This window comes from Alligator mississippiensis, chromosome 16, assembly GCF_030867095.1.
Source record: "Alligator mississippiensis isolate rAllMis1 chromosome 16, rAllMis1, whole genome shotgun sequence".
Lineage (NCBI taxonomy): Eukaryota > Metazoa > Chordata > Crocodylia > Alligatoridae > Alligator > Alligator mississippiensis.
In genome coordinates, this window is record NC_081839.1 from 31,444,434 (window position 1) to 31,472,295 (window position 27,862).

The 27,862-nt window shown below is 45.6% G+C and overlaps 1 protein-coding gene across 2 annotated transcripts; it reads left to right on the forward strand.

Moving 5' to 3' along the window:
• Positions 1-6,717: 6,717 nt before the first annotated feature.
• HOATZ (HOATZ cilia and flagella associated protein) lies at positions 6,718-27,009 on the forward strand. Of its 2 annotated transcripts, XM_019490153.2 has the most exons (7): positions 6,721-6,994; positions 8,949-11,693; positions 12,614-12,646; positions 13,707-13,777; positions 19,781-19,840; positions 21,441-21,493; positions 26,669-27,009. In XM_019490153.2, exons 2-7 carry the CDS (start codon positions 11,585-11,587, stop codon positions 26,724-26,726), a joined length of 384 nt encoding a protein of 127 aa, XP_019345698.2. In that variant the 5' UTR covers positions 6,721-6,994; positions 8,949-11,584; the 3' UTR covers positions 26,727-27,009. The 2 variants fall into 2 exon arrangements, with proteins under 2 accessions (XP_019345699.1, XP_019345698.2); XM_019490154.2 differs by lacking the exons at positions 21,441-21,493; positions 26,669-27,009 and adding an exon at positions 14,319-14,416 and having other exon boundaries at positions 6,718-6,994.
• The last annotated feature ends 853 nt before the right edge of the window (positions 27,010-27,862 follow it).

Sequence of the window (27,862 nt, forward strand, 5' to 3'; positions counted from 1 at the left end):
GTCATCATTTAGATGTTTTAATACATTTTAGTATTGCTGATTTTTCTAAAACATTTTCATAAATATGATGAAGATCACTGGAGGTTCATTTTGAAGAAGGCACTTTCTGAAATGTAAGTTCTTCACTGGTTGAGGACTGGGGCAATAATTAGCCAGTGCCTCATGGAGAAGGAGGCTGAATCTTTTGATCCTTTTGAGATGTACTGACATCTCCAGAAACTACCTTGGCACTGTCAGACACCAGGTACCATCCAAGTGAAAAAAAGTCGCAGGTCAGCCTCTAGCATGTTCTTTGTCTAGATTTAATTTAGAAAGCTGCAGTAACTGGAAGAATTAAGAGCCTAGTCATGTAGGTCTATGGGCACACTTAACTTCACATGTGAATATTTCCATTTATATCAGTGGGATAGGTGATCTATGCAAGTGTACAAGCACTTTTAAGGGACTGGGGCCTAGATCTGCATTATATGCCCAGCTTTGTTTTTCTGAATTCCTTTTGTCCCATCTGTCCCAAGCATTTCCTTGCTTTCTATCAGTTCCCTTTTGCACCACTAGAAAGTCTGATTAAGGAGGTGGCAGCAAAAAAAAAAAGAGGGGGAAAAAGTTGTGGGGGATAAGCTTCTACTCTCCCGTTTGCTATTCCCCCAACGGCTAGGCTTCTATCACCATGAAAGCTCCTAATACCCTTTTGGACAGGTATGTGGACTCTTCATTTCACAAATAGAGAAACCAAAGGACAGCAAGATGAAGTGAATCTTCCAAAAAATCATCTCTGGGAAATGCAGGTATTGAACCCCTCTCTCGTATCCTAGGCCCATGTCTCAACTATAAGTGTCCCTAGCGTGCGTCCCGCAATGCACACAACAGCCTGTAATGACAAACAGAGATTGTGCTTGTTGCGTAGGCAAAACATGAGTCATTCTTCCCTTGTCTCTTCCAACATAAAAGGGCAAGAGATATCAGTGCAAGCCTTGCTAGAGACTTGGGGTTAGGTTGCAGGAAATGATTGCAATGTATTACTATGTAGAACAGCTCTCATTCCCTACACAATTTTTTAGGGGTGTATTAGTTTCTAGCTGCAAAATCTGTAAAGAATTTCATTTTCTACTGAGCCCTGGGCATGTTGTAAGCCAAAATGGGCAATAGAGAAGAATTCATGAACAGGCACCTTTATGCACGATTGTCTGCCACAAACTGGACGTCCGTGCCCAAGGGCTGAACTAGATTCTGAAGATTAAAAATAGCTTTAAAATGGCAAGTCTCTGATGGGTAATTTAATTTTCTGGTTTGAATGGCTCCCTTTGTAAATCCTGCAGACACAACTTATGACCCCATCAGCTTCTCCTTGTTCTTAAACATCTTTTGTTTGATGATATGTCACAGAAAAGGTTCCCAGTGGAAACTGCTATTATGGAAACGGTCATTTTTTTAAAATGTTATCAGTGACTCTGGTCATATAAATGCTAATAAGTCTGACTGTATGAGCGAGAGCCAAGCCTCAGGTGGACAGGTGTCCACAAACTCACTCCTGACCTCAATATTTATTGCTGCCCCTCTGTGAATAGCACTGCAATGACTTTTGAACTTGAATGGCAATGCTTCTGCTATTCCAGTCCCATCGTACCCACAGGCAGCTCTGCCAGTGCAGTTCAAGCTTGGATTTAGCACTCTCAGCTGGGCAAATCGCGAGCCCCTACATAGCACGTCTCATGAGAAGGCACTTATTTCAAGCTCAGCCTCTTCAAGTTTGTTGTTCCACAAGCAGAGATTGAAAGCTAACTCACTCAGCATTTTTCCAATGGACTGCTGCACAAAGATATAATTGTTAAATCCCGCTAATGTATTATCATGTATTGGAACTTTTACTCATGGGAATATAGTGCTTGCATTGTTAACAACAGTCATCATTTAGGAAACATTTCACAAACAAGAAAGAATTGTTGGAAAATTGCTGCTATATTTCTTTGGTACTTACACTAATGGAACCTGCTGAAGAAGTGATTTAAACAAATAGGATCATTAACTCCCACCCCTAAAGCTGGATTACGGTGGGTTGGTTCTGATTAAAGGTCCCAAGGCATTGCAGAGCACCGCATTATAGGCAGATGCAAAAGTACGAGCGGACTGTACTAGATTGCTAGTTGCAGGAATCAACCTCTTCCTGTTACTTCTACTGCAGGAGAAATTCAGTTGTATATGTGCAGCTGGTATTTGCCTTAACTCATTTCTCTCTGCCTCGCTTGGTCACATGAGTACCAAGGGGCAGCACGGGTCCCCATTGGGAACAGAGGATGCATCTACACGAGACGCTAACTGTGCACTAGCCTAATTCTACTGCGCATTAGCATGCAGGGCAAAAATAATGCTAATATGCTAATGCGTATCTCACCCCTGATATTTGCCCTGGGTGGCTCTTTCCTACTTGTTCACTGTAAATGCTTTGGGACAAGATTACTATTTGTTGAGCACATTTTGCCACTGTGCAGTAGTGATTAACAAGGTAATAATCATTGCTGATCATGTCTATCTAGTGGAAAAACACTTGCCCTGCCAAGGAGATGGCATGTTGGGGGAGCACAAATGGATAAAACTGAGTATCATCAGGATGGGTTAGGTTATATTTAACACTATTTGAACTGAAAGTGAGTATTAAAAGGAAAGTTAAATTTAGCTCCTAAAAAAGACAGATATTGCATGATGGTACAGGCTTCAGCCCTGCGTCACTGCGGTCAATAGGGGTTTTGCCACTGCTTTCAGTGCCTGGGCTGATCTTAGGTTTTGGGAATTCCTTGGTGTTTTTTTTTCCACTTCCCTGTTGAGTGCAGCTCCATGTGGGCTGGTGAAGCATACCAGCTGATGGGACTTTGAACCGTCTCCTGGCTAGTGCTTTCTCCAACATGTCTAGGCAAGCCCTGGGAGTTATGAAATAGTGCCGCAGAATAATCAAGTGCCTGGGTCCTACAAAGGACAATCCAACAGGCAGCTGAGTCCCCACGCCACCTCCCTTTGTCCAGCAATTTCTGCTGATAGCTAACGTACAACCGTAAATCAGCTGTAAACAAACTCTTCACCGGAGAAACCAGACCGAGGACTCGCAGCCATGAGACCATTCACGGGATAAGGTCTTATTCAGTGGCAGCCCACAAGGCAGGACTTGGACCCAGATTAATAGCTGAACTCAGCCACTTCATACAGCATACGTCCAACAGAAATGACGAAGCAACTTCCTGCTCAGCAAGATGACTATAGATATTGAGGTCATGGCTGATTTAGATACAAAGCAATAAAAATCCTGTGACTGAATTCCTTTAATATGATTCCCTAACACAGGAATACAAAACCGGTTTTGTTCACGAGGCCAATGAATAGAAACTGTAAAAGTATAGGGTTTCCAGCTGTCAGGCTTCCCATTTCATTGACAAGGAAAACCTCCATTTTCTAATTAAGCAAACTGATTGACTTCTAATGATTTATAATGAACCTATTTGTCATGACTGACTTCTGGGAGATGCCTATTTATTTGGATAATTGAAAACCTAAGAAAACAAGCTTCAGGGAGAAAGCTTGAAAGGAATTTCCCAAGAGAAGATGAACTGGGCAACGGCCTTAAATATTCTCCGACACCCTCCATCCGTACCTGACCAGAAACCACTGAATCCAAGGGCTTTTGCAAAGAGAGAGAGAGTGTGATGAATAGCCAGATATTTTGATTCACAAGTTGTATGAGCTAAAAGGGGAGTCATTTGCTCCTTGATTTCTTGAATTGATGTCAAAAAGAAAAATCTGCATTCCAATGCCTGGGCACAAAGGGCCTAACTCAGAGCCCATGTAAATCAGTGGGAATCTGTCCATTGACTTTGATGGGCTTTGGATTGGGTCCCTAACTCAGCCCAAGCATTCTTACTTAGATTAAAATACGGGTCTCCCTGATTACCAGGCAAGCCTAGGCATGAACCAGAGAGGGAAAAGAGTCGCTCAGTTTCTCTAGTAACTGCAGGCCAAACCGAGAACAAGAACTGTTTCCCTAACCACATTGCTGGTGAGTAGGATGTTGCAGTTCTGTTCTTCGACCAGCTCCGTTGCTAAACTCTCTAAACGCCTGACATAGCCATCCTCCTGCCTGTTCTGCACACTTTGTTCAAAAGAAAACATCTCTGTTCTTGGGGATCAAGCCTTTGCCATTGGTTTATTGGGGCATCTGCCCATACAGGTGGGATGAATGGGAGCTTCCCCACTGCAGGTAAGGTGTCTGAACTATCACTAATGATCTGTCTCCAGCCAGTCGGCATGAGCCGTCCTGCAGGAACAACCCTCCTTGGTGAGGAATGAATGAAACCCTGCTAGAGAAGAGGGCTTTGCAATCATCAGCATTGGCTGCATTTCAGCCCATTGTTCAGGCAGTACTTGAGGTACAAAAATGTGCAATAATACTAATCGCTACAGGTTCAAAAGGGGTCTGCTGGGTTAGGTGTGTTCTGATGCGGTGAGGTAAGGTGTTGGGCAGTGTGATGTTAGCAGGACAAATTCATTTAAGGAGATGATTTTGTTGCAAAAATCTTTCAGCATAAAAACTAATTTTTCAATCAAAGCCATAGACTGAGTATTTGAATGTGCTGATCAATGACAGGGTTTTTTTCCTCTGAGAATATACTAATAGGTACTGCCTGGGCCTGCTCACTTCAGTGAGTTTTGTGGGCATTTATTTCAGAAATTAATCACAATTTCCCATTAAAGCCTGCATGCTTAATGTCTAGGCAGTAATTTGATGAGTGAGGGGTATGGCTGATGATTTTCTTAGATACATGTTTTATCATAAGTGCTGGACTTTATGATCTAGGAAGATGGTGGTGTGCCCGGGCACATTGCACTGATCACAGCAGGCCTGATGCAAAGCCCTTTGCAGTCAAAGGAGAGACCCCCATTGACTCGGGTGCCCTTTGATTCAGCTCCGTGGGGCTGCTCACATTGCACAGTGCAAGGTATGACAGCAGGTTTCAGGCAGCACGGGACGGCGACGGTGCACGACAAGGTATAACTGATTCCACCTTGTTTCAAGGGTGCATGTCCTGTCCCAGGGTACTATGACCCAGTTCCCTGCCCTTTGGATTGAGACTCAGTTGTATCCTCATCTCTGGGAACTGTTATCTTCCCTGGCTTAGAGGGGCTCTTACTGGACTTGTTCATGGAGCTTGTTGCAGCCCTGAATGGCCTCTTATAACATTAATTGCAGTCATGGTATAAAATAGGGAGCAAGCACTGTTTGCTTGATGGAGGCTCTTAGCCCTTCAGATACCAAAAGATGCTAAGATTTCTGTTGTGGCCTGGTGTCTCTGGAAACTGGAAATGTGAGGTTTGATGCAGCCGATGTTGAACAGTCAAGGAACACATGCAGTGTTTGCCCAGCCAACCTAATCTGGAAAGGGACTTTGTGCCATACTTTAGCCTGCTGGAGTAACAATTTGCTGAGACCTATTAAATGTTTCCCAGCTGTGATTTTTGGAAAAGCCTGCCGCTCAGAGGGATATGCCCAGCGCTCCTGGAAAATTAGGTCCCTTCAGATCACCTCTGGTGCAGCCCTGAACACAATGAGGTGCCTAAAAGCATTAGTCCCTCTTTACCCTGAGCGTCCCCAACCCCAGCCTGCCCCTGGGACATGCATCTGCCGAGCACAACACCACCTAGCTCTCTCCCCCAAATTCAGCAGTGAGGAGCATGTTTATTCCTCCTGCGGTTCTTCCTCCCTTGTACTAAGGGGAGATGCGGAGCAGGAAGCCCTGCTCTGCCTCTCTTGCTGCCAGCCTGGTATGAAGGATGCTGCAGGGGAAGAAAGGGGGCATGGTTAGTGCCATGATCCTGCAAGGTGGCTTCACCCACCTGCCTCCTGTCCTGGACACCCCTGCTGCAATCTCAGGTTGGGGGCACAGGATGACAGGAGGGGGAAATCGTGCTGGGAAGGAGGAGGGAGAGACGGTCTGGTAGGAGATGAGGCCAGGGAGTGTGTAAGATATGCCAAGGGGCAATGAGCAATGCCAGGGCCAGTGGAAATGCGGGGTAGGTAGGACCTGGTGATGGGCAGACAGTGATGGAGACAGAAGGAGCCTGGGGAGGAGGTTAGGTTTGAGAAGGGAGAGGAAGAGTGAAAATGCTGCAGGCAGAGGCCTCTGCTTGCCCGTTCCTCCCCAGGGAGCTGTGGCGGCAGGGATGGGTATTGTGTACTGCCTCCGATATCTGAGCAGGCTTGGTCAGAGCGATCTCGGGTATCTCTGCATGGCTCTGCACTGTCCCGTGTAGCCAGGCCCCAGCGGGCTAGAGAACGGGGCTCGATAGGCTAGGAAGCTAAAAGTGGGAAAGCAAAAGGGTGAACAAAAGGGACTGAGGAGATGGGCAATAGGGAAGCGCCCAGATCTGGGTGTTATCCCGGACAGAAGGAAACAAGACCCTGGCCATGGGAGCAATGGCGAATGTACCTAAATAGCAATGTTCGTTACTGAGGCCCAGAATATACTAAAGGTTCGTGACCCCTGAGGAGCAGCCAGGGCACTGAAGGTGAGCTCTCTTGGCTTCGTCTGCGTTCTGTATTTGTTTTATCCATGGAAACTCCTTGCACAATAAAACCTCTTGCTGTAAACTCAAGCCATCCATTTCCAAGCAGCAACCTATCCTCCGCTCGGGAGCCCCACCTGAGTGGCCATGACAACAGAGCGTATACAAAGGTGCAGGCCTGGGGCTGACCCACAACCACGGCTGCGGACAGTCTAGCCTGGGAGATGCAAGGGTAGAGACAGGACGTTCTGGCTTCGGGGTCATCCCAAGACCTTCAACTGGCCTTCACAAGACTGAGGATGGATGGCTGGCTGAAAAAGGGAGAGAAATTTAAAAAGGGAAATAAAGTAGGACTGACCAATACATCTTTTCCTCCCAGTGCAAGCCTTTGAAATGCTCCCAAGAAGTATTTTGTTAGAAATGCAAGCCTCAGCATCAGGATTACTGCAAGGTAAGCTCCATACGAGTCTGACGCGTTTAGGGGTGATAACTTGTCAAGGTTCACCCTTGGTGGGCCAAATCGTGCCTGGTGTAATTCCCCTGGCTCTATGTCTTGTCTTACTGTAAAATTAGGAAGAGTCAGAGACCTAATATCTTTATCTGCGTTGTTAGCTGTATAGATCTCTATAAGATGCAAGGCACAGCCTACTAGGATACCTTTTAAATATGGACTTTATATGTGCAGCACATAGAGTATGGGTTGCGTGGAAATTGCATTACAAATCAAGGAACACGTTATAAATTACCTGGTTGCAGAAATTAGCAACCTAGGAAAATGAACAGGCATGAGCAAATGCATGTGCAATCAGCCAAGGTATCCTGCCTCATGCACTTTGCATAAAATTTGTTCATTTATTTGATGAGCATAATTTAGTTTTAATTATTTAAGATCCTTCCTGCTCTGCTACAAAATGTGGTGTTTTAATGAAGTCTTTGAAGCCTGAGGTTTTACTTCAAGTACAGTCTCTGTTTTTGCAATGTTTTGGAGAAGTGGGGAGATCAGGAGAGGTTCTAGGAAGTTTAGAGACTTGGCAAAGTAAAAACTGCAGCAGTTCTGCCAATGTTAAAAAAAGACGTAAGTACTGCAATTGAGAATGTGATCTAAGAACCCTTAACAAGGAACTACACGATCTGAATACATCGAGCCAGCTTTATTAACTCCGCAGGTCCCAGCAGAAATACAAGGATGGCTACAAACCATTGATTTATAAGAATTTACTACCTCTTTGTCAGAAGCATGTAGGCTGGTATTGCATTCAAACATTTCATCTTGGCCCCACTTTTGAGGCTTTCTCCCACTGTGGGTGCATGCACTCCCCTTAGAGTCATAGATTGACCAACACGTGTAAGGGTTTTGCAGTCAGGCTTTTCAGGCCAGGTCTGCATTGACTTTGTAGATCCTTAAACAGGGTTTAAGTAGAAAGTAAGCCTTTAAGTCATAGAGAGCAACCCAAGATCAACCATGCACAGGCTCAGAAGCAACCTAGACCAGCCTCCTGTCTAAACTCTGTTGCAATGCAGATCAGTGTTTGGAGGAGCCCAAATTTTGCCGGCCCTGGCAGAAGGGGGCAGAACCTGTCCCAGGGGAGTGCCCTAACCACTGGGCTACAATCACACTCCCTTTCGTTATGGGAACCTTGTTTTCTTGCTGCCCAGTTGGCCAACCTGGGGGTCAGACCATCTTGCAGGGAAGTAAGAGATGCGGGTCTGAGTCTCTACAGGATGAGTTGGGCTTCTTGGGCAGAGAGGGCTGTTGGGTAGAAGAAGACCCCCTTCCCTGCCCTGCCCCACTCATACCTACACTCAAACATGCGCTGGAAGTGCTGCCCCTGCTTTATGCACACCTGACTCAGAAAGACACTGTCCCTCGGAGCAGGCTCTGTCCCCAGATGATGAAAGTACATCCTTTGCACCCCTGAATTGGAGGGAGCAGGAGTTCAGACACAGCCCTATACCAAGCATTTCCTTCTGCCTGTCTGTAGGTCCCCTCTGCTGAGACATCTGGATTGCACATAGAAATCACTGAGGTCATTGTATAGGAAGGCCTAAGGGCCAAATCCTCGCCATTTGCATCAGCCTCCTAGGACAGATCCCTAAATTTAAGGGAAGAGGACATGCCTACAAGGTTGCTTGGGATCTGGCCCTTATTGTCTGTACTTTCCACCTTGTATATTCTCCTGTGGATGATATTCCACTGATTCTGTTGGCCTCCTACGTGTATCCACATGTTGTACCAACTGCATGTTGGACTTATCAACACTAACTTATTCCCGGTGTAATTTGGGGGGGGCCAGATGTAATTAGCAATATAATCCTAAAAATGTGCAACCGTTTGCATTACAAGAGCACTGAACAGAATTCAGCAAGTGACCGAATAATGATTAGAGATGTTTTTCTTTTGCTAGGTCTGGCTGCTGATCTCCCGTCACCGAAGTAGTGTTTGGTTTGTAGGCAGTGTAGTTAGCTGATTGTGTCAGTCCCTTGGCAATCACTAACTTCACTGCCATCAAAACAAGGCACAGAATTCCTTGCTTTCCGGTTCCAGCGTGGTGACTTCCTGGTGCCCGACTTGAAATGGGCATTTGTGGGGGTTTTTGCCACTTAATTTTCTGAAATGTCCATTGTCCAGCAAAGGATGGAAAAATTCCCATTGGTTTCAATGGAGCAAAGATGTCACTCGTGTTCAGTGTTTTTGGCTCGATGAAAATGCTTCGGACATACTTCAGGTCCTTTGTGCTCTCAGCCTGGGCCAAGGACCATCCTAAGAGCAAAGAATTCGAGTCCGGTTCATTTGACCTTAAAGATTGTCTTGAAGCCCTGAACATTTGTGCTGGATTCCTTTTGTGCAGTTTCTTTTTCTTTGTGTGTTAACAGGAAGATTGTTTCCATGCAGGCATTGGTTCTTATTTAATAAACTAAAAAATATTAAAGGATATACATACTCTTCTTGAATACACTTTAAAAAAAAAAAAGTGTAGGTGCCTTTACCACCTTAGCAATGTGCCATCCGATCTACTTTGCTGAACTTCTAAGGATTAATAAGGAGGAAAGCTCAGCTCAGCTTCCTAGTACTACCTGGTGCCATATTTTAATTACAAGACCCACTCTTAGTTAAAAAAACAATTACAAAATGTGGGAACAGAGCTATCTTGTACCTCAGCCTAGTTGCTAGGCAGTGTAGTTAGCTGATTGCAAAAGGCAACAATCACTAACCACACAGCCAGGTAAAAAGGTCTGTCTTGCACCTAGCTAGCTGGAAGCCGGAAATACGGAAGGGATTTAGCCGCACAGATGGCAGCTTGACCAGCGTCGCAGTGCATGGCCAGAGCGGAGCCAACAGCGCAGACTGGATTTGCCTCTAACCACGCACATGCGGTCAGTCTCCCCGTCAAGCCAACGTGGCGCAGCTGTTTCATCGCTCCCAAAAGGGAGGCACGTGCTTGCATCTGAAGACGCGTTGCAGCATTTGGCTGCAGAAAGAAAACACAAAACAGAAGGCAGCGCGTCTGCTGGTGTACAGTCCCGTACGGTCCGATTCTGATCTCGCTGCTACCTCGCACCTCTTCCACTTCGCGAGCGTTGCTCCCCATTTACACCTGCTGCAGAGACACTGGAATCCAGCTTGAAATCCTTTCAGGGGAATGGCTGTTGTTATGTACTGTTTGCGTTACCTAGGACCAGGCTTGCTTTGTGCTAGGCGCTGCCTGAAAATAAATCACAAGGACAGTCCCCGCCACAAAGAGCTTACAATCAAGCATGTGAATCGCCTCGCAGGCTTTTGTTCTCTATTGAGGGGCTTTCATGGAAGGATGGTAGCAAAACTTGCAAGCTCACCACGGGCATGCAGTGCTGAGCTCTACTCCCAGGACAGGGCAGGACCTCCCAGGTCCTATGAAGCCTGTTGTCTGCTTGCACCCCTACCCGATGTTAAATATAAATACACCTGCCGGTATGAGATTGCTAGCCCAAGTCTGTTGTTCTCCCCCTGGTCTTTCGGTAACTAGTGAATTCGATTCTCCCCTTCCCTTTGTATGACGTTGTTTCACTTGCCTCGAGCCGTGTGTGAGAGTTGTATATAATAAAATTGCTCCTCTCAAATTCAAAGCTATATGAAAATGTTTCTGCTTGTATTTGAAGCAGATGGACTGATGGAAAGCAACTTTCCAAAAGGAAAGAAAGAAGAAGCCCAATAAAAGCCACATGAAATAATTTTTCCGTGGAAGCAATAACCTGGTGTAGGCTAGATAGATAGCCGTGCTGCTGTTCCAGAGAAGCACCGAAATGAGAGCCAGGAGCCCCGGGGCCTGATTTCCATGTCTGCTCTGGGCCAGATGTGACATTCCTCACTCAGCTAAACCTCGTGCTGACTTCAATGAGCCTTTGGCTCCTTTGCTGCTTCAAGGAAGCCTGACACTTCATCAGAAACCTGGATTTTTATTTTATAATCCCCCAATGTGATACAGGTTTGCTGCTGCTGCCGACATGTAGTTCAGCTAAGTGTCAGCTTTGTGAGGAGCTGGCTGGCTAATGGGGTTGGTAATGCACATGGAGCATCTCGGCTGTAGTTCACTGGTTTAAATCAGACTCCTGTACTGGCGGCCGCGGAAAGCTGAGAGTAGCTGCTGGCTCTGCAACACCCAAGTGAGGTGTAAAGTTGCGCTTCCAGCGGCAATACATGAATTCCCCCGCATTACACGTGGCAGAAACCTGTGCTCCCACATGGCGTGTGGATCCTCACCCTCAGGGCTTGTCTATGCTGGCTTTGTAGCCAGCCTGGCAGTGCTGACGGGAAGCGCGACCTGCCTACTCGCTCTTGCCAAGTCTGCAGAACAAGGCATGGCAGCTGCTTTTGAACGGAGCCCAGTGTGCACCCACAGCCATAGTCAGACTGCTTGGGCAGGCTCCTGGGCACAGACTCAGGATCACTCGTTGCCCAATTTGGGATGAGGTGTGTGTGCATCAGGCAGAGCAAGTGTTTTTGTGCTGCTCGGAGGCTGTGGCAATCCCTCCATTCGAGGATGATTTCTACCACGGCTCGTTGATGGGTCTTGAGTTGATTGTGGGGATCAACGAGAGCAACTCCACGCAGCGATCCCTGGTAACATCTCTGGCGGCCAAGAGCTACCGAACTGACCAAAACGCCAAAAGAGGTAAGAGGCCCATCCTCGAGCTGCAGACCTTGAAGTTGCAGGTCTTTCTGTAGGGCGCAAGTCAGGCTTCCTCTTCTCTTCCTTCCTCTGTTCTCCGCTTGGAGGGTGAGAGGCTTTCTCTTGACCCTGACTGCTGCTTGGGTGAGGTTACGGCACCATTGGAGTCTGCCGGCAGCCAGCTCCTCCCAGCACTTGCTGCCCACAGGGGCAAATCTGCTCCCGGGCCCCAGGAGCGCACGGCAGGCTCTGGCACATGCGGCCTGGGGGGCTCAGGGCCGAGGCTGCCAACTCTGACTCTATTCTTGGGGGTTTCCAAAGCACCAGTGTGCCCACGACACAGCACGAACGTGCCCATGTGCCGGCGTAGATCAGTTAGCGATGACGGTGTAGAGACCGTCAAGAGGCCGAAGGCATGTTGCACGGATCGCATTCAACATCTTGTATTTATTTTACTGAATGGCCTATCATTTGCCCCCCAAGTGACTCTCAGCAGTCCCTTGGGGGTGGATGTCTCTTTCCTGGGGACTCCAGGGCAGGCCTGGAGGGTCGGCAGTGTCCCCTGAGTGTGACCAAGAGCTGCCGGGCATGCAGGGAGCCAGGGTCCAAGGGGAGGGGCCTCCACAGAAGGGGGCGGAGCCCAGGCCGGGCTAGGCGACTTCCATGGCGACACGGTGGCCCCCAGCTTGGAGCCAGGCCATGGCCGGGCCGCTGGTGTTCGCGGGCTCGGCGGAGCACGACGCCAGCCTGGCCAAGGCCTTCTGGAGCTCCATGACCCTGCAGCCGCTGCTCGAGTCCCGCCTGGGCCCGGTGGCACCCCGGGAGCCCCGTGAGCGCGTGCCCCGGAGGCGCTGGGGATGGGGCTGGAGCCGGGGTGGGGGGCTCGGGGCAGGAAGCTAAGCTAACACCGTCTTGCCTTGCAGGGAGGAAGGCGGTTGCCCCGGCGCCCCGGTACGGTGAGTGCCCGGCTGCGGAGGGCGGGAGTCATGGGCTACACCTGGGTGAGCGTGGCCAGTTGCCCAGGAGAGCACTTGACCTGGGGCTGGCAGGGCATCTGCTCCAAGCGGGACCAGCCCCAGCTCCATCCTCCCAGCCAGGGCTTGTGGAGCCGGGTCTGAAACACCCCCTGGGGTGGAGAGACCACCACCTCTCTGGGTAACCTGTTCCAGTGCTTCACCACCCTCCCAGTGGGAAAGTTTTCCCTAATATCCAACCTCAACTTCCCTTGCTGCAGCTTGAGCCCGTTGCTCCTTGTCCTGTCATCTGCCCCCACCGAGAACAGCCCAGCTCCATCCTCTTTGCAACCCCCTGCAGGGAGCTGAAGGCTGCTATTCAATCCCCCTCCATCTTCTCTTCTGCAGACTCAATCAGTCCAGTTCCCTCCACCTCTCCTCACCAGTCCTGTCCCCCAGACCACAAACCATTTTCATTGCCCTCCACTGGACTGTCTCCAATTTGTCCACATCCTTTCTGTAGTGGGGGCTCAAAACTGGACACTGGACTCCCGATGTGGCCTCCCCAGTGCTGAATAGAGGGGAAGAATCACTGCCCTCGATCTGCTGGCGATGCTCCTACCCATGCAGCCCAGGATGCTGGTAGCCTTCTTGGCATCAAGGGCGCATTGCTGGCTCCTATCCAGCTTATTGTCCACTGTCACCCCAGGTCCTTTTCTGCAGAGCTGCCGCTAGTCCCCAGCCTGTACTGGTGCATGGGATTGCCCCATCCTATGTGCAAGACTTTGCATTTATCCTGATTAAGCCTCATGAGATGCAGGGCTATGTCTTGATACTTGATACCAGGCACCCGTGGGCCACTCTGTGACTCCAAATTACCCTGTAGCTCCTTTCTGCCCCTCTGTAAAGCAGGGTGAAGAGCAGGGCCCCAGAGGACTGGAGCTCGTAGTGAGCTAGCTGTGATCCAGATGACCCTTACAGTGCTCGGGTAGGAGTGCCGTGTTGTGTAGTCACTGGCTTGATTCTGCGCCGTGTAGTTATATGAGTGTGTTGTTTTATCTAGAGCTGGAACAAATCCCCCTGGAAGCCCAGAAGGCCCAGAAAGCTGAAGAAAAAGAAAAGTATCTTCAGAAGGTAAAATCTGTTGGCTAAAAGATTCTGGCCCGGAGCTGTGATATTGCTTAGACTCAGATAGATGGTGGCTTGTGGGCTGTATAGGATGGACATACGTGGACTAAATGGGTTGCTTCCAACGTTATATTCAAGGAAACAGGTTCTGCTGTCTGCAGAGAAGAGAGACTCGTTTGGTGTCTTAGATCAGCCACAAGCTTCCCTCCCACCCCAGGAGCCTGTTTTCTAATGATAATATATCTGGCGGTTGGGGAAGAGCCCAGCCCCACTCCCGAAGCAGACTGCATGGGCGCTGGGCTCCACACACACACACGTCAGTGGCAGGAGTGGTCTGTGGCTCGGCCCTGTGGTTTGCTAAGCACCTGCTGCTAGAAGCCCTCTCTTCCCTCTTCCTTTTTGCTCAGCTGGAGGTGAGGCTGCCAGGCGTATCAATGGGATCTGATGGCAAGGGTGGAATTAAGGATGCAGAATACCCCAGACCCCGCTAGTAATTGTCACCTTTGGTTGGGCCGTCATACCAATACCGTGTCCTCCTCCTCTCCAGCAACCGCAGAATGGCAATCCTGTGTGGATGTGGCTGCTTTCTGTTGTTTCTGCACAAAACAGAGCCTGCCCTCATACCCAACAAATCAGCAAGGATAGGTTTGTAATAAACTACAGATCTGCACTGCTGGAGCTCAGCTGCTAACATTGCGATGTAAAGAAAGTAGGTGTTTGGGTAGGGAGATCCTGCGCCTCTCAGGATGGCCAAATATTAACATTTTGTGAAAACAGGTTGGGGGTTTTTTTTCATATTCTGTGGCTATCAGAAATGTCTCCAAACCCTACTCAATATAGTTGTGGGAAATCTTTCCCTGTTGTATATTTGTTTGATGTGCTGGGGTTTGGGAATTCGGAAATGAACCCAGAAACAACCAGTAAGGCTGATGCAATATTTAGGTTGATGGAGTCCCTTGAATGTTTAAGTATAATTCATTCCAGGTCTTTCCTTGGTTACTGCTAAGACACCAAGTAAGTATCACATGCACTTCAGTAAAGACAACGTGTGTGCTCGTGTAGGTCTTTAATAGTAGTCTCAACACACCAGGTCCCCACCATTATTTCCCAGCATCGTCCTTGTCTCCTGCTATATTTGAAGGCTTTGATACCAGAGTGAAAGCAGTAAAATTTGTATAGTGATGTCTTTTTTTTATGTATATAGTCACTGCTGTTGCTCTGATAACAGCCTGTGGCAAAAGGCAGCTTGTATTCAGCCCAAATCAACTCTTTCATTTTGCGCGTGAAGGAAATCCCATGGCATCTCGAGGAAAAATGTCTCTTGCTGCGTGTGCGAGAACATAACTTTGCACAGTCGCATGAGATGTATGCAGTTTGTAAGTCTGTTTGGAGCCATAAAACAAATATAGTATTATCTTCCCCGTAGAAGGCTTTTTATCTGATTATCCCCTCAAGGGGGGAGCTGGGATAATGAAATTACACAGTAAATCTGGGAGCGTGGAAGACAAATAGTGCATTTTATTAAAAGCATAAATTTGCAAATAATGAAGCACTTCCACCTTTTTTAGAGTTCTGAGGCAGCATTCATCCGAGTTTAAAAACCAATTATCCTGCTGCAGTAAAACCATTCTTTCGTGATGGGGTTTGCAAAGCCAACATCAAAAGCGTAGCACTTAGCGGGTGAAGTACAGTTGAGGAAAGTGAGATGAGCACGAACTGCAAGGTTAGAGGCACATTTTAAAAGTATTCAGACAAGTTAGAAAACTTTTACCTCTGCTTTAATAGGCTTTTATGTTTCAAAGAGTGTGTGAAGGCTGCAAATTGCACAAAAAGCACGTGACATGCAAATGTCTCTGCACCTGAAAGCACAAATGGATTATGTAGGATACCCTATAAGTTATGCAGAGTAGGATATTTGAGGTAGGTGAGGCAGCACGTTATAGGAAATGCTGCTGTAACCAATATACTAAATATTATGGATTAAGCAACGAGGAAACTTTTGCCCCTGCTTGCCTGGTGGTAAAGGGTTGGCATGGGCAAGGATGGATAGGGAGGGATTCACTTTGCATGTTCCCATAATGCAGAGGCATCATAGCTGGCTCAGCACCACCTGCTCGTGACCTCGCTGCTCCAGTGAGTCTGCCTTTGAACCAGCCCTTTGGGGGTCATCCCTATCCAGTGGGGCTTAGAGCATCCCTGAGGCTGCTTTAAGTCATGCTGGAGAGCCAAGGTGCAGGATGCCCCAGGTCCTGCTGCTGTTTCTGACCCCGTGCAGCTGAGCTCTGCACACCTGCCCTCCTGACATCGCATAGCAGAGGCTGCATCTTGTGTATTTTTTGCACTATTCAGGCCCAACCCCACCTTGGGTCTTTACAGGGCTCCTTGGTTCTCTCAAGACCCCCTGGAATACAAGGCGTTAACAATTAGCAACTCTGCATCAAATCATCTCCCTCGTTTGGGTTTTTAATCAGTTAAAATAACCCTTTTCTAAATGGTTAATTATACACTCCAGGATTATGCGATTCAGTCATGCTGCCATATTAGAAAATTATTCAGGCACTTGTCACATGGGAGCACACACCACTTGTATATATTGACTAAAAGCCGACTAGGCTTTGGCTTTCTAGATGCCGATACATTCTGCAGAGTGAAACTTTTCTTGCAGTCGCCGGCAATATGACTGGTGAATTAATACTGCATATATTTCCCACGTAGCTGAGCTCAGGCATCTAAATCAAAGGCAAACATTAAATACTGTGATAAGGTTGCCAGTCTTACTCTGTAATTACAGTATATTTTCCTCATTTTAGTAAAATGTTTGGGTCTTTTTTTTTTTAATGAAAAGCTTATATTCTAGGCCTGGGAAGGAGGCCAGAAGAAAGCAATCTGCGGTAGGTGCGTAAAGGTGCTGAGCTCTGCAGTTTCTTTGGAGCAAGTCAGCAGTCCTGCTCTTTCCAATTAATAACCCTGTAATGCATTTCATCCATTAGCAGCCATTAGGCCTTTCTTCTGAAAATGGGATTAACAGAGTAGCAGGCCTTTTTGCTGATTACTCGGTTCATTTTTTTTTTTTAATTCTCCAACAATAGATGAAATCAGGATTGTGCAGCTTTGCATGTCACTCAGTCATAAGCAGAGCTGATTCATTCCAATGAAACAGTTACTTTATACAACTTTATACTTTATCAAGTAAGTCCAGGGAAATGATGATGAATACACCGAATGAAAGAAGGAGAATCTAATAAAGCTATTGCTAGACAAGTGTAGCATTTTCTTTTCACAACTACATGGTCACTCTTCCTGTGTGGGGAGAGCGAAGGATGCAAGTTTTAGCTCTGCAAAGGGCGCTCTGCCCTGAGTAGGGAACAGAGTCAGTATTTTCAAAAGAGCAAGCTGAATGATGTTAATTATAATGCTGTAATTTCTCAAAATCCGAGGGTAATTTATTATAAACGGTTGTTCTAATTAGCCAGTTAGCTTACATGAAGCTAGAGTAACATGTGCAGAAACATAGCTGGTATCTTTCTAACATTCATTGGAGTGGATTTATCTATAATTCATTCATTCCCACAAGGATAGAGTATTGTGTGATTAACTAAGAAATGACAGGCGCAGCCACGCCAAGAAATCAGCCTACATCAGTGTGTCTAATGTAAGGCTGCCTGGCCTGTCCGAATAGATCAGGATATTGCTGTACAGTGCTTTTTGCTCTAACCACTTCCTCCTCTTCCCGTGTTTGTCTCAGCCGTCTGTCTTCCACAGCTCCTTATCTCTGAATTAGTGCTAGAAGTGTAGATCACATCAAATATTCATTCAGCCATGGTACTGACGATTATCCCGCTACAAAACTCTTGCAAGACTTTGACAAGCCCATCACAGAAACCTCTGAGGATCTGTCTTCAGGGCAGATGCATCCTCTCACAGTTCACTGGAAAAGTAATAATTGAGTGGCTCATTTTGCTGCACCCATGGATTATGCCCCAGAAAGGCTACCAGCTCACATAGGTCAGCGCAGCATCTGTGAGGACACGGTAACGTATGCAGAGCTTTGCTGCTTATGCCTGGGTTAGCTCTGCAGTGGACATAGATATATCTATATCTATATAGAGAGATATAGATATCTTCAATGGTTTGTTAAAGGGATTTGAGTGTCTCTTTCTCTCCTCTCGCTGTATTTTTTTCACTTCCCATTGAAAACTAGCAGATTTGTTTGTATTAAATCCTAAATCAGTGCTGAGCATCACGGCTTAACTGTTGGAAAGTGTCCGATGCCAGCTAATCCTTTTTCATTTTGCCCTGCTGCAACAGCTACAACTTTGGCTTGCTTGTTTCCATTAGCAGCCTGGTGAATGCTGTAGGAGGCTGATTGCTATGCTTTTACCACTACATTAACCAGGGCGGGTGAAATTTCTTAGGATTCCTTGTCCACCTCAATTCAAGTGCTGAAAAAATGGTGAATGATGTGGGTCCTGGTTAAAGGAAGGGGTTTGCAAGTCTGATGATTTCCTTCATTTGGTAATCATTGGGTTTGAATGCCAAAATACTTACAAAGTGAGAATACCTTGGGATTTTTCATATGCCGAGGTTTGTTTTTTCTCTTGTACCGGTTGTAGGGATTTCCCAGAGTACTTGTCAAACTACTTTTCAGAACGACTGTATATGCTGTTCTCCAGCTTCAGCAGATAGCTTTTCCCCATCCTGCTGTTTGTTTCTAGCTAGCAAAAGTCCAGTGTGGTACTTGCAAGTAGTTTGCTATCAGGGTATGGAAACAAAAGTACTGGCAAACTGATGTGAATAGTAATCGAAGCAATGTTTCTCATGCAAGCACTCTAGTTTTCAAACTGAGACTGTGTAGAGCGGTGGGTCTCAAACTTTTTTTTTTTCCACAAACCACTTGAAAATTGCTGAGGGTCTCAGTGGACCACTTAATAAACTTTTTTTGTTTTACAAATCAAAGCACACCGCTCGTATTTTAAGATCAGTAGTCTTACCTTACAAGTACGGATATTCTCGATTCGTTCCACAACCTTTCTGTGGCCCACCTGGGCGGAGCTCGTGGACCAGGAATGACCCACGGGCCACAGGTTGAGAACCTCTGGTGTAGAGAGGGTAGTTTTGAAGGCAAATGGGACATTCATTTACCTTCTCATAAGCCAGAAGACCAAAGAGCATTCATTGAAAAAAGCATCTGAAAGTATTACATGGTTCGACATTCTGGGGGGAGTCCCGGCCCCTGAAGCCTCCAGGTCTCTTGACCTTAATGTCGGTGGAACCAGGATCTCACGCTCTGACTTTAAGTCATTTTTATAGATCAGGAGAGAATGGGTTTCCAGGAAAAATATAATCAGGATGAAAAGGGCCATCCACTCAAGGACTCTGGCTGAGCAATTTTGATATGATTAAAGTTGTGGATGAAAAACCTAAATACTCCTACTTTTGTAGTTTTGCATGTTGTTAGCTCACTATTTGTAAATAGGTTTATCTCTCTGCGCTGGATCCCAAATCAAGGAAGATTGGTCTTATTAGAGCTCTCTGCAGAGTCCTAGGAGCAAAACCTCGTGCCTTAAAACATAGGCAGACAAGGGTCTTTGGGTAGATGTGATATCATTTATTAGACCAAATAAATGGTAGGACGAATTGTTCTTTACAAGCTTTCACCCTCTGTTTGAAGAAGGGTGTTTGTACCTAAAAGCTTGCAAAGAACAATTTGTCCAACTATTTAGTTGGCCTAATAAATGATATCACATCTACCCAAAGACCCTTGTCTGCCTGTGTCCTAAGACGAACAACCAACACCCCCAAAACACGTCTTAAAACATTGCACTCTTGTGGATTCTGGCAAAAAAGATGCAAAATGTGTTGTCTATTAAGCAGTTTCTTCTGTTCTTATTATACATTCCTTCTAGTTTTCAGCTCTGAGAAAGGGAGGGTTTATTTTGAATCTGCAAACTTCAGTTGAATTCAATTAAATGTCTTTGCACTTGAAATGGTAAATATGTTTCTTCCCAGGCCAAGAGAAGAGATGAAATACTAGCTCTGCTGAGGAAGCAACGAGAAGAACGGATCACGGTGAGGCTGCTTGCTTTTTGGATTAGTGTCTGACGTGTCTGTCTCAAGGTAGTCTTTCCTTCGCCTGTTCTGTAACACAGCATGGACTACCAAAGCTACCCTGATGAGCCTCGTGGTGCTAGCAGTAGGTGCTTTCTAGTCTGAGAAGCGTCTTGCGAGTAAGATGCACATTAGTTTGGATGTTAATGGACATTGAGGAAAGGAAGCACAATGCCTCCATCTTTCCTTCTAATCTGGACAGTGCATATAGGGAAGGGTCCATGGATATAGGGAAGTACTACAGCATAGAGGCAAAGTGACCAAGGTGTAAGTGGCCATGTCTTGGGCTGGCTTTTATTTTTAAGATGGCATAGGTTATACCAAAAGACTACCATAGCAGCCATAATCAGGCAGCTACTTTCTTGTGAGACGTTGAGATAGAAGAGGGACCTGAGGAAGGACTAAAATGTGACCTTGTAGAGAAGCCCAGGTCTGACATTTCCTGCCTTAGCATGGGGAGGAAGGTGTAGAGCTGTCGACGGGAGAAGCAGGCAGGGGCTGAGGCTGGCATCATCGATAGGGAGGAGGTGAGAAACGAGACAACGCTGGGGATCCATGGTCGTTGTGTTTTGTTGTAAGTAGTAGCCTATAAATAATGAGAATGGAAATTAAATGCAAAGCAAAATAAAGATAACATTAACTGAAACTTGTATGGGCATCAGTACCAGAAGAAACACTTCTGTTCATTTTAATTAATCACTTTTTAATACAACTTAAATGGAGTAGCTACAATTCTCAATTAAATGCAGTAGAGGAGACTTTACAGCCTCTTGGCTTTTTTTCAGACCTCAGTTTTGCATTTCCCCCTGTCAGCTTTTCCACTCTAACACCCTATCAGCAAAGCTTTATGGGGAAGCTGCAAAACTCGCTGAGGTCCTGCTTGCCTGAATAAAGGCATTCCCTTCCCGCAGAGGCATTCAGTTAGGTACATCATATGAGCCAGAACACGTCCTGCCGAAGAGCCACACACCCTACTTGATAGAAATAAGTACCAGCTAACAGAAGGGAGCAATGCTAAAGTGTTTTTCAGACAGATAAATACAAGGATTTGAAATGGTGACTTGGAAAGCAAGATGTCATAAGATGAAGCCTTTAGTTTAAAAGAAAAATATGGTATTAATATGAAAAGGGTCCTTTTTTTTTTTTTCCTTCCATTTATTCCACAGTTGTAAAGTGCTTCATAATAAGTCCTTCCTTTTCTGAGAGTTTATTCAAATCTGGGCCAAAAAATGTCTGTTGTATAAGACTCTTTCCAAGTGCTAGCAATTAAAGCATAATACAAAGGCCTGGTGATATTTCTTGTGTTTAGAAGCTAAATTGCTACAAGCACGTCCGCCAATAATAGTCTGTAATTCTTCTCATGTTTGCTGCTTGTTTTTATGCATGAATTTTATGTGCTGTTATATGTGGACTAGGTATGCTACTAAATTACAGAAACACCTGATCTACTTGCAAATTAGTTTTTTTGGCTCTGTGTTTGTGTAAAACTGTCCTCTCCTCTAAGATTAGCCGTCTAAGCTGAGAATGGATTAAAGCGGTGTCTAAAATCTTTCTTTTTCAGAAAGAATTGTTTGCTCATCTACATAAACCAAAGACCCGAGCAGGCCAGGAAAGGTAATGCATGCAAAAGTTTTTTATAAGGATTTCATTCTATCCAGATGACTTATCCAACCAAAGACGCCAGCCACAAAATGCAGCATTTTTGCAAATCTTCAAAAGCTTCCTTTTTTTCATGCCCTGCTAAGAGTTTGGCCACTATAAATATACATTGTCACATCACACCCTGTCATATTGATCTGAAGGCTGCCAATACATGCACAGGAGACCATCTGTTGCCTTGAGTAGGACATCTCGGGTCAGTAAAGTCATTCGTGCTCTGCTGTGTTTGCAGAAGCGGGAAGGCCTGTCCTGCAGATGCCCCTGCCTGGGTGGACTTCTGCAGAGCCCTGTCAAAGCATGAGTAGCTCTGCACCCAGGCAGATGTGTTTGCAAGACATAGTCTGAAAACTGCAGCGCTCAAAGTATATGTGGACTTTGAGTAGGCTGCTTCTCAAGATGAAATACTGCACTAAATGATCTGATCCAGCAAGGGAATTCCTGAAGGTACTGAGGGATCCTGGGGCTTGTGATTAATGTTGGCAGCGCGATTGCTGATCTGATTTATGTTCTGCTGAACAGCTTCCTCTTGGGCACTTGGACGTGACCTCACCGATGATGTAAATTCTGTTCTTTCCCATTGTCAGCGAGCACCTGTAAAAACAAACAGGATCCCGGCAAATATCCGATAGGGAGTGGGTGATTTGATCTATGGTGCGAGTAGAAGCCCAAGTTTAAGGTCATAGCACTGTTACTTTCAGACCTCGGCAGTTGAAAAAGGTTATAAAACTCCCACAATTGAATTGGTTGTCACGGCTTGGCTATGGGGCCGTGCTGGACAGGAACAGGAGTGTATAATGCATGCATTTCTCTCTGGTTCTCTCTGAGTAAAAGGAAATGTCACTTGACTAGATAATAAAAAGCAGTTTACAGACGTGGCCTTGGACACAAATGATGTCTGTAGATTAAAAATGAAAGCCACTGCTGTCTCACACTGTTGTGCAGCTGCTTCCCTGAGCCTCCCCTTGTCGAGCTGTACTGTGAACCTGGCTCTGTCCTGATGAGGGGCAACGCGCATCGTTTTAGTGGCAGGACTGCTGTGATACGTGTTCGTGTACCCAAGGGGAGACTTGAGCCGGCATTAAAAAGCCCTGCTTCTTGCAGGACAGCACAGATGGCATCTATCCAGGTAGCCCTTTCTACAAAGTATATTTGAGATTTTCATCTCAGCAGTAAATCAGAGCTGGTTCATTGATGTAACTAAGTAAGTCATTTTGCCTAAGAAACTAAAAGGTTTTGGAGTGTGCGGCCTTGCTTCCTCCTGGTGGCTCTTTCCATCTCTTCCCAGCAGCACAGCGTCTCCAGGGCATGTAGTACTGCAAGAAACCCCTGGGATTTCAGCTCCTTGCATTTTTTCCTTTCAGTAATATTACTCATGCTCTTTTTATTTCTGTGGTGGAGGGGGCCAGTCGCACTGATAGTTTTGCCCCAGATACTGAGAAGGTTGGGCAGCTCACAAGCAGATAAAGGGGAAAAAAAATGCATTTGCTGCAAAGTATTTCTTTATGGATAGGGACAGACCAAGAAATGATATCGAGTTAAAAGGGGAGGGATTTACATTGAATCAGTTGATCTGCAATAACTATGTTGTGTGTCTGCTCCATGCTGCACTAAGTAGATGATGCTAAGCCGTGGTGATTCTGCAGTTGTTGCGTTCAGAGAGAAAGTGCCCCAGTTCAGCTCCTGCTTTAGTGCAGGACACAATGGACACACGCAACGATTGGCACGGATCTGGTGGTGCGCCGTAAGTACTTATCCCTGTTTTAACTCGGTATCATTTCATAGATTTCATAGACAGTAGGGCTGGAAGGGACCTCGGAAGATCATCGAGTCCAGCCCCCCGCCCATTTGTCTGTCTCTGTCTACACACACCTCTAAACAGCCTGAAGTTATCGTCTTTGAAACTGCTGGCCTGACGCTTAGTTCACAGCATTTGGCTGGGCATTTTCTCCCTTTTAAAAGCTGTGAATAGTTCAGTAAGAGCATCATTTTTCTCACACCCTTCTCCACCTTCAAGAAGGTTCGGCCATTGAAAATATACAAATGAAAGGCCAAATTGTGGATTTTTTCCACTCAGGTGTCATTCCTACCTTGACATCGGGATGTAAAAACTGAGAAACCACCAGAGATGCAGAAGGTGGCCTCAACAGCATTGAAAGTAAATCCTTCAGAAAAAAACACTAGATATTACATGTAGTGAAATGATAACCAATGCTATGATTTGTGAGTGATTTTGCCACCTTCCTATGTCCAGAAGGAACTAGAAAAGAAGATGGAAATAGCAGGAGGGGTATTAAGGATGAAGCCAGGACGGGTGCCACTGGGCAGGTAGAGGAGGGGACAAATGACGGAGATGATCCCTCCCTGAGTCGCACGGTACTTAGAGAGGGAAGCTCAGGGGACTCGACAACACAAAGGATACGCAGAGGACAGCCCCGTGCGGACAGGAGTGATAGCGCCTTGTTCACACCTCGTCTGATGGTGCCAGAAGCCATTACATTCATATTTGTCTTAGGCAGCTGCTTAAAGAAAGCTGACCTATAGTTCAGTATATTCCTGTATTCGAACCTTTTTAAAAACATTTGCCTTATATCCGCCACCAGAGCACACGTGGAGCTGCCCTTCGTAGTGATTTCGGTAAGCTCACCCAGAGCAGATGCTATCGATTCCTGGAATCTTTCATTAGAATAATTGTGGGTTGTTGTTTTTTTTTAAATGGCCTCAGGAGAAATGATAGGATCCTATCAATTTTGCTAACGTCTTGTAAAATATTTATAGCCTTTATTGGCTGAGATGATCCCTGTTTCCAGTGACAGCTCAGATGAATGGCTAAGGAAATGCCTATTTGCAGGGAATTTCTTGCGTCTGAATGTGATGCCTCTGCCTGGGCAGAATCCTTCTCATCTCCTTCTGCCGTTAGTAGATTCCCTCTTCCCACTCTCCCCATTCACACTATTCCTGACCTCACCACCTCCATGATTCATCCATCTATGTGTTTCCATAGACCTTCACCTCCCGAGAATTAAATAAACAGAAATCGGTCTTCCTCCCCAGCCTGCAGGGGAAATAGCTTGAATAGTTCACAGCACTGAATTAGTTTATTTTGGGTTTATTTAGATAAGGACTTGTCTATGTACACAAGCTGTATCATTTTCACTTTCCTATTAGCATTAACTATAACATCCACCTCTTGAAGCAGACAGAATAAGGTACTTATAAGGACAACGGAAAAGTGTATATTCCCACATGTGATAGGGAATAAACTACACACTTACATACTCGCATGATTGCATGCTAAAGGTTGTAATGGCATAATTATTATTTCAGCAACAAAATCACAGCCCTGGCGTAGTTACACCAAATATACACATAAAATCTGAAGACCAGATATACACACAAAATCTGTGGACCAGATCATATTTGGTTAGCTGTTTTTGCATGTGTGTGTGTGTGTGTGTGTGTTTATAGAGTTTTTTGAAGGGCAGCCAAGTCAAGGAGAGATGTAAATGTGGTGAGGCCCGCAGCTGTTTGGTCTTGTATGAATGAGTCCTATGAGCAGTTAGATATTCACACATAAAGTATCTGGCACTTAGACAGCTTGGGCCCTGCTCTGGTCCTGCTGCGGTCATGAGTCTCTGGCATCAGTCAACTGGTTTTGTAGCTGCAATCGGTTGTAGCTGTTGCGACTGAAAAGAATGATTTGTTCTCTCCGGTTCGGCTGCTTGTAAGGGTTTGCCTTTCAGGACCGTGAACTTGAGTAGGACTCATGCATTCAACAGGCTACTTATTCTGTTCTCATCCTCTGTAATTTGTGACTCTTCCCCTTTGTCTGAGTTTGCTTCTCTTCCTGTCTGAGCAGCTCCTCATGGATGCCCCATCACTTCCTTCAACTAAACATGGTAACAAGTGAACTTCTCACATTTCCTGCCAGCCTACTTCTTCATCAATTTTGCGAAGTCCAGCATCTTTTCTGCCACTCAAGCTTGTAATTCTGGGGTTGATGATAATTATACCAATGAAAGTCAAGAAACAGATATTAAAGCAGCACTTGGTGTTGGACATAAACATCTCTAAGCAAGGAAAATGTGTCCCCTGCCATAAGCTTAAGCACTGCAGGACAGTATTTATTGATGTTTAGCCTTTGCTAGTCTAAAGAGCCCCTCTTAGTGCTGCAGCCTGAGGGCCCAGTGGTCAAAGAGAAGTATGCTAGGGTGACTTAAGACCACTTTCCATTTCCACCCCACCGTTGCGGGGTGCACCACAATGCACCCCACATGATCTGGCAACACCAACACCAGAAGCAGTGGCCTGTGCAGAATATTGGGAACAAACCCTATAGAAAGGTTGGATTGGAGACCCAACAATGAAAAAGGCTTTCCATTTGAGTTTGGAGTCTCAGCTGCCTGTAATATTTGTGGGATTTTTTGGTTGGTTTTGTTTTTTTTTTTGTGAGTATCTAATTTTGCTTTTCACATTGGCACAGAAAAGCTGATCAATTGAATTGCACATTTCACAGAGATTCTGGAAATAGCTATTCCACAAACCCAGAGCTGTAGGGTGAGACTTAGACAAGAGCCTAACTGAGTTAGGAGCACAAATTCCTTTGACCCGTCTCGTGCCTGGTTCTTCTAAGTGACAAAGTTGCTTTTGAAAGTTGCACTTTTAATGTCTGAACAAATGCTTTTGCCTCTTCTTCCTTTGCCTTCCAAGTTTAAAGTCACTGCATGTAGGCTCCTGGCCTCCAGATTCATGCCTGACTTTGGCCTGTATCTAGTTTGTTATGCACACAATGTAGTCCGGTTGGGACTGTGCACCGTGCGTGAAGGTGAGCCGGAGTGTGCATCTTTGCATAACTTGGTTCATAGTAAAGAGCAACTCTGCACAACCCCATTTTAACATGAAGCTGTTGGTCTGGGACTTAGCAAAGCATTAGAAGAAAATGTTTGGAATGAAAAAATACTGCTTGGCGTTGACAGCTCCCTTTGGCTTTTGCTTGCTTTGCAGAATTGGACAAAAAAGTGGGGTGTTCTCAAGCAGTCAGTGATCAGTCAATAATGGCTGTTACCGCAGCCAGCATTCAAGGACTGCATCAACCATTTTCTGTATCTAACCTGGCTCCGTTATTTCCAACAGGGCAATGGCATCTGATTCTGATGTTAATGATCAAGAAACAGTAAAGGCTCTTGTTTAGTTCAGCTAAATTGACTGACTGGAAGAAAAAAAGAATTTGTCTCTTTGCTTCAGAAAGAATATCCTTCTGACAGGCCAGTTCTGCTTTGACTTTTAGCCATGTGAATTCCTACTTTGATTACATTTCGAGTTCTTCCTACTGAGACGTGCACAGCTCTGCCAAAAGCTACAGATGGAGTTCGAGCAACTCTTCAGTGCCTCCATAAATTTCTTTTGTACTTTGTTTTGTAAAAAGTCAAAGCTATAAACATTTAGTCCAAATAAATTAGTTGTAAGAGCAAACACTTTATTTTCTTAGTGAATTGCTTTTTAGATCGTCACGTGGCACTGTGATTTGAGAAACGCTGAGATTTTATTTTTAAATCAGACTCATATTTTCCTTGGTCTTGGCCAACAGACAGCACATGTCGTCTGCCTCTGAGTCACTGGAGCCCATATCGGAGCTGCTGCATAAGGTTACTGTATGGCATGATACAATAATATAGTGTTACTAGTTTTACCATCACAGAAAGCATAAGTGCCTCCAAGGTGTGTCATCTTTCTTAATGCTTAAAAACATATAATCCTTCCTGAGTGTGAGCCTTGATCATTCAGAACTGGATTGCAATTGAATTCAGTGCATAAACTCATTGAATTAGCAAATCCTAGCTACATTAGCTAGCATCCCACACTTCTGTGACAGCACAAAATGGCTCTTGGAGTTTTTTCTGCTCTCTTGGCATCTTCTAATGTAGTGCAGACGTATCATAGGACTTAGTTCGCACCCTTTTTCTCGGCATGCAGGAAACAAAATTGCTTGTTGTAATGAGCTCTTTTCCAAAGCTGTCAGCATAAAAAATGTGTGTAACTACTACACAAAAATGCTAGCAAAGCATTTTGGAGGCAGTGAACTGCAGACCTCTGAGCATTTGCCCTTGCGGGTCATCCAGACGGGAGTCATTTCACACTTTTCTAGCACTTGCAGGATCTTACTGCCAGAAGCAGAGGCAAGTTTTATAGTTTCTTCAGAGCCTGTGCTGTGAATGGGTCAGTGTTGACGTGCAATTGTGCATTGCTCTGAGGACACAGTCTGGTGCAGAAAATATGTATCTCCTTATTTCCAGCACAGATTTATCCAGCAATTGCTACTATCAAATG

Coding starts and splice junctions, on each gene's coding strand:
- HOATZ (XM_019490153.2), top strand. CDS start 11,585: ATGGGTCTTGAGTTGATTGTGGGGATCAACGAGAGCAACTCCACGCAG. Junction 13,778..19,780: donor AAGAAAAGTATCTTCAGAAG/GTAAAATCTGTT, acceptor GTTTCTTCCCAG/GCCAAGAGAAGAGATGAAAT. Junction 21,494..26,668: donor ACCCGAGCAGGCCAGGAAAG/GTAATGCATGCA, acceptor TATTTCCAACAG/GGCAATGGCATCTGATTCTG.